The sequence below is a fragment of the Mustela nivalis genome (assembly GCF_964662115.1).
Source record: "Mustela nivalis genome assembly, chromosome: 13".
Taxonomy (NCBI): Eukaryota; Metazoa; Chordata; class Mammalia; order Carnivora; family Mustelidae; genus Mustela; species Mustela nivalis.
The window spans coordinates 92,322,513-92,328,512 of record NC_139032.1 but is presented as its reverse complement, the minus strand read 5'-3'; the positions used below and the strand labels follow the sequence as shown (position 1 = coordinate 92,328,512).

The window sequence follows — 6,000 nt, the reverse complement described above, 5'->3', positions numbered from 1 at the left end:
TGGCCCCGCCCGCCGCGCTCGCAGGCCCCGCCCACCCTCCGCAGGCCCCGCCCATGGCGCGCTCCGCGGCCGCCAGGCCCCAGAGCCATGCGCTGGAGGTGCGGGCGGGAGCCCCGGAGCTCAGGGTTCCGGCGGAGGCACCTGGGGCAGACGGTCGCCCCCGGGGTGGGGGATGGGGTGCTCCCCGGGACGCCGTCTCTCCGGAGCATGCTCAGTCGAGGGTCCGCGCGCCGGCTAGGGCTGGGGACGCGCCCCCAGCGCCCTGCGGAGGGAGGAGAGGCTGGGAGTCTCCCCTGGAGACACTATGGAGAAGTACCAGGTGCCGAGCTCTTCCCTGGCGGGGAGGCAGGGGCGACAAGAGCCCGCCGGTTGGGGGCGAGCCAGGGACCCGGACCTCCGGCCACCTCCCCACGCCCCTACTTCCTGGTTTACCGGTCACTGTCCCTGGAGAGGTGGCCGATGGCCAGGTAACACCCCGGGTCAGGGTCTGCCTCCAGCAAGGAGGGTGACCTCGGGCCCCTCCAAAGGTGACCTCCTGGGTGCCCTTTGCCTCCTGGGGTCTCAGTTTCCCCCTCTCTCAAATGATGGATGAAATGCAGGACTGTCCACCCCCATCTGTCTGAATGCTTGTTGCTAGGGAACTCCGCCTCGCCCTCCTCTGCCTCTCCTTGGCCTCGCGGGGACAGGGCACCCTAGAGCGTCCAAAATCCAGAATCCGTAGTCCCCAAACTCCAATACAGGCCATCCTAGTCCCAGGGAGAAGGACTTGGGTCTTTTCCAGGGCCTGCCTGTGAAAACATGGAAGACTTGAAAAATTGACAAAACAAAAGGAAAGCCGCAAAATGAAAATGAATGAACATTTAATTAACTGCTTCTATACATAATACGTCACCTTCATTAAATGTTAGATTCAGCCTTTGTAAAAATGTCATTAATTTGAAAACAATTTGTAGATTAGATTTTTCTCGCTTTGTAAGAACTCCCATTCGTGTGGGAGGAGCCGCCGAGTCAGCCAGTGATGAAGGCGGTGAGTTTCCGGGCCGGAGAATTCGAAAGGCAAAAGCACCTTTTCAGGAAGAAACAACAGCTCCCACCTGAGACGCAGTGTGTTTTACTGTTTGACCTGCCTCTGAAGAGGGCCTGGGCATGCACCTTCTTAGACTGGCGTAAGCTGCTCAGGACATTGGCCCCCCGACTCCCTAAGCTGGGTTCAGGCCACGCACAGGGGCTGCATGACAGAATCCAAGACTTGCCTGGACTCTGAGGGTCCCCAGACTCGGTTCCGCCCCTGCATTCACTCCTCTGCACTTTGCCAGGCCTCTTCCGTCCTCTGACATGTAATGCTGGTGTCCGCCCCACCCCGGTGGCCCCTGGCCTCCCTGCACAGAGCTCTGACACGGCAGCCCTCTCTCTGCAGGTCTGGTTCAAAGCAGAAGGTCCGGACTCAGGCCGCCTCACTTATTAGCACGCTAGCCCCAGACACAAGGACCTTGCTCCCTTCCCCCGGGGTGAACGTGAGAGAGCCGCAGTGTTGCTCGCAGGCGGTTGTGGGGTGCTCGGCACCCGGGCCAGGCCACCCACGGCGGTGACTACGCACCAATGATGGGCCAGTTAGTTTTTTGGTTTGGATGCTGAGTTTGGAGGGGGTGCGGGAAGCCGGGGTAAGAGGTGGCTGGAGACAGTGACTGAAGCTATGCCCCACGTGGGCTGATGCTGGCTCCTAGGTGCCCACGGGTCCCTGCTGCAAGTTGGAGAAGCCGTAGCGGGTGGTGTGGAAGGAGCTCCCGCATGGGCCCCAGAGAGACGGGCCCGGGTTTCTCGGGCTCCGGGACATTTCCTTCTCTGCGCAGTGTGGTGGAGACGCTTGCTCCGCCAGCCTGCAGGAGACGCCGGGGCAGGAAAGGTGTCAGGGCTGAGCACACTCCCACAAGGGGAAAGCCCGTGCGCAGTTCCTGAATGCTTCTCTTCCTCTTGCTGATAGATTTTGGGCCGGATGAGTCCTGGGGCCTTGGGAGTGAACCTGGTGGTGGAGGAAAGAAAAAACAACATCAAGCTCGTGATCAAGCAGGTGAGAGGTGGCCCTGGGCGTGGGCATGGGCTCCCCAGACATCCACGCATGTCCCCATGTCGGAGAGGGGCCTCCCAGTGTGACGGCCGGTTCCTCTCTGCCAGCGGACACAGAGGCAGATCCCGGCGAGAGTAGCCTTGGGGGCGGCCTGAGGTTCCTTGGGCTTCCGGGCGCCCCTGACGCTCTCACCTGGAGAGCGTCAGCAAACCGCCTCCCGCACCATTTCTTCAGCGCGTGCTTCACACCAGCCTCATCCCGTTCAACCTCCCGCCAACCTGCAAAGCAGGAACTGGGGGCCCCTCTACAGCCGAGGGCGGGGAGGCTCGGGGAGGCTGCAGACTGGCCAACGGCACACTGCTCCCAAGAGCATTTGAATTCAAGCTACCTTTTTACCAAGGGGAGCCGGGCCGGCGTGGAGGAGGAGGGGGCAGGGGCTGGCCCAAGGTCACACCAGGCTAAGGGCAAGACCTCGATGGGCCTTTCCACCACGTCCTCACCAGGGCTGGCGTGGCAGGGTGGGGTACGAGCTGCAGAGGGCGAGCGCTTTGTGTGTCCAAGTCAAGGCGGTTCAGCTGAACAGAAGTTGTAGAAGGGAGCTGCGCCATGAGCGTCCCTGGTACCCTCTCGTGACACATGGTGGTGGCGGGGGTACCGTGGCACTGGGGTTGACTGTGCACATGAGGAGCGTCGCGGGCATCAGCTGCCAGGGCCACCCCTTGTTCAGCCTCCTGCCTGTGGAGCCACTCAGCAGCCTCTGGCCGAGGAGGCTGGGCTTGGAGTCCTGGCCTTCCTCCTGCGCCACCACGGGCTGGCGGTGCAGCCGGGCCCCACTGTCTCATGGGCCGGTGAGGCTGGAGCCCACTGCCTTCTGGGCAGTCAAGGAGCTTAGTAAAAAGCCAGCCAGTCTTTCTTTTTTCAAAAAATGGGGTGGGGTGCAGGTAGGGCTTTGTGTCTCTTTCTGGTCTTTTCCCTGAGCACGTATAAACTTTGTCTTGACAAGAATGCTGCGGAGATGGTTAACGTACCTTTCCCCACTCAGTGTCTTACAGACCCTACCTCATGCCACAGACACGGCTTCCTCCTCTCGTGGCTCTGGCGGCCCCGCGCCCCCACTGCTCCGGGTGCTGGGACTGACCCGGCATGCCCTCCTGTCCCATAGGCACTTGGCCTACTCTTGATTTTTCACTCTGCGTAAACAACTCTGATAAGCAACTTTTTTGAGGATCCATGGTATCCTTGGGGTAAATTCCTAGGGGTGAGGCTTCTAGGTCAAAAGAGGGGACGTTCTGGAGGCTTTCAGTGTGTTTCGGCCAAAGTCACCTATACGCATGAGTTCTGGCACAGAAGGAACAGAAGACGTATCTGGGGTCTGTAAGGATCTGGGAATAAGCCACTGTCTGCATTTTCATCTACGATCACCCCCAATTACAAGGGTTCATCATTTGGCAGCCTTATGAGGAGGAGCTCTGGGTGAGGGCCTGGTGTTAGATGTGGTGATGATATGCCCCTGCGGTCAGCCACCAAGTACGTGGGAGACTTGAAGCCTGCTGCTGCCCTGCCCACGGATCCCGCTTTCCCTCTCCATGCATTCCCCCACTGCCCCACATTCAGGGACAGCGACAGTCTTCCCAGTTCAGGTAAGGAATGAAGTGGTGAGGTCGATACTTTGCCAGTCAGAGCAGAGCTGTTTGGCTCTAGTGGCAACACATTATTTTCTCCCCTGCTTTCAAGATGGTGAGAATGGATCTGCGAATGATTGGTCAGAGTTTGTATTACGCTATCCTCAACTTCTCCTTGCCATGGGAGCAAAGGTGTTCTAATCGCTGAGTATTTTTGGATCCCTGACTTAGGAACATATCTAGGCCTCATGGAGTGCCACGTGGTAGAAGCCTGGCACCCCTGTGAATAATGATGCTGGTGATGGTGATGATGGTGCCGGTGATGATGGTGATGGTGGCAGTGATGTTGATCGTGGTGACAGTGGTGAAGATGATGATGATGGTGGTGGTGGTGGTGGTGATGATGGTGATGGGCTGACTACACATTGACTGAGTTAGGCTCTTGTACCCCTACAGGTGGAATGTATCGATGAGCATCAGGCCAATGAGGCCCTGGAGGAGGTAATTCTCGGGGGGCGGGGTCCCTCTCGAGAGGACACAATGCAGAGCACACAGAGACTGTTCTGTCCTCTCCTCTGGAGTGATTGGATAGAAGCCTCAGTGGAGGCGTGGAGGCAGGGTCAGAACCAGATTTTGCCCCATGCTGTGAAGCCAGAAACCCCAGGTCACGAAGGGAGTCTGTGCCCAAAACATTCATTTCTAGATCAGGCACGGACAACTTAGAATATATGTTCTCCGAGAATACAAGGTTTCAGTGTTCCCTAGGGCCCAGGGCTAGTCTACCAAGAACCATCTTTTATTTTTTTAAAAGGTAATGGGAATCTTTTTTTTAATATTTTATTTATTTGACAGAGATCACAAGCAGGCAGAGAGGCAGGCAGAGAGAGGGGGAAGCAGGCTCCCTGCTGGGCAGAGAGCCCGATGCGGGACTCGATCCCAGGACCCTGAGACCATGACCTGAGCCGAAGGCAGAGGCTTAACCCACTGAGCCACCCAGATGCCCCAAGAACCATCTTTTAAAACATTGTTCCTTCATTTATAAAAATATTAGTTACAGTAGAAAATGTGGGAACTCTAGGACTATCATCGAACAAAGAAAATGCGCATTCTTTTCCATTCCCTCAGTCAGCCCGTCACCCCACCGAGAACATCCTGATTTACAATATCAGCAGTGGCAGCATGGGCACTTGGATTTGCTGGACAAAGGCTCTGAGCAGTGTTTCTTTGTTTCCCTTGAATCTCCCCTGACCCACACGTGTCCTCCCAGCGGATGGTTACTTGTCTGCCTTCTTTCTGGAATCCCCGGCTCCCGAGCTTTGCCAGCAAACAGCTGTCCGGTCCACGGTGTGCCCGCTGCACCGGCAAGGGGCGGGGCACATGCTGGTAAAGCAGAGACTGTGGGAGACCGCACCAACTGTGTGGGCCCTTCAAGCACCTTCAGCCGGGAGCGGGGCCCTGGGGCCTGGAGTGTGCGCCACGCAGGAGGCGAGCTGGGCGCACGTGTGACCGTGTCCCACGTCCCTTTGGCCACCACCTGCTCCAGCTGCCCCTGACAGGACTTTCTTTCCTCTGCAACAGACACTTTGCCTGCACCAGCTCCCCTTAGCCCCCCCGAGGCCCCTGTGAGGCAGGTACCACCGTCACCCCTGTTTTCAGATGAGGCTGGAGGCTCAGAGACGTTGAAGAGCCTCTCTTGGGTCACACAGCACAGCCGGCAGCACATGCTGGAGAGACGGGCCCCCAGCAGGCTGTCTGGCTCTGCAGCAGCAGGCCGCAGCCCCTCCTGGCCACCCGCTCCCCAGCCCTACGCGGAGCTGGAGGCGGTGTCTGTGTGGGGGTCCGTGACCCAGAAGCAGGAGCGGAGAAGCGGGATTGCTCGAACGTCTCCACTTGCTCCGCACTTGTCCCCGCAGCTGATGCCGCTGCTGAAGCTCCGGCACGCCCACATCTCCAGCTACCAGGAGCTCTTCCTCATATGGAACAGTGAGGTGGGTGCGAGGGACACCTTACGGCTCAGCGGCCATTCGGTGGCTCCAGGAGCAGGTGGACTGAGCTCAGAGCACCCCAACGCCATTATAAGCCCCGGGGCCACAATGGCAGGGACTCTAAATGCGGCCACCCTGACTCAGCACGTACTGGGGGCCCTGCAGGGGGCCAGTAACAGCTGAGGGGGAAGCAAACGTGAAACAAAACCACAGCCAAGTGGGGTTCAGCTCAGGGCCCTGTGAGCCCCCGCGCCCCGCACTTTAGCCCAGAGGTTATAGGACTTCTTCTCTTTACAGCGATCCAGAATCTTGCGAATTATTCCAGATG

At 58.5% G+C, this 6,000-nt stretch overlaps 1 protein-coding gene across 1 annotated transcript in view; it reads left to right on the top strand.

Moving 5' to 3' along the window:
- The first annotated feature begins 84 nt into the window (after positions 1–84).
- STKLD1 (serine/threonine kinase like domain containing 1) overlaps positions 85–6,000 on the top strand; it is a 20,374-nt gene continuing 14,458 nt past the window's right edge. Inside the window, 4 exon segments of the mRNA XM_082696283.1 lie at positions 85–319; positions 1,982–2,068; positions 4,144–4,188; positions 5,601–5,675. Coding sequence (XP_082552409.1) covers positions 305–319; positions 1,982–2,068; positions 4,144–4,188; positions 5,601–5,675 — 222 coding nt within the window. The 5' untranslated portion in view covers positions 85–304.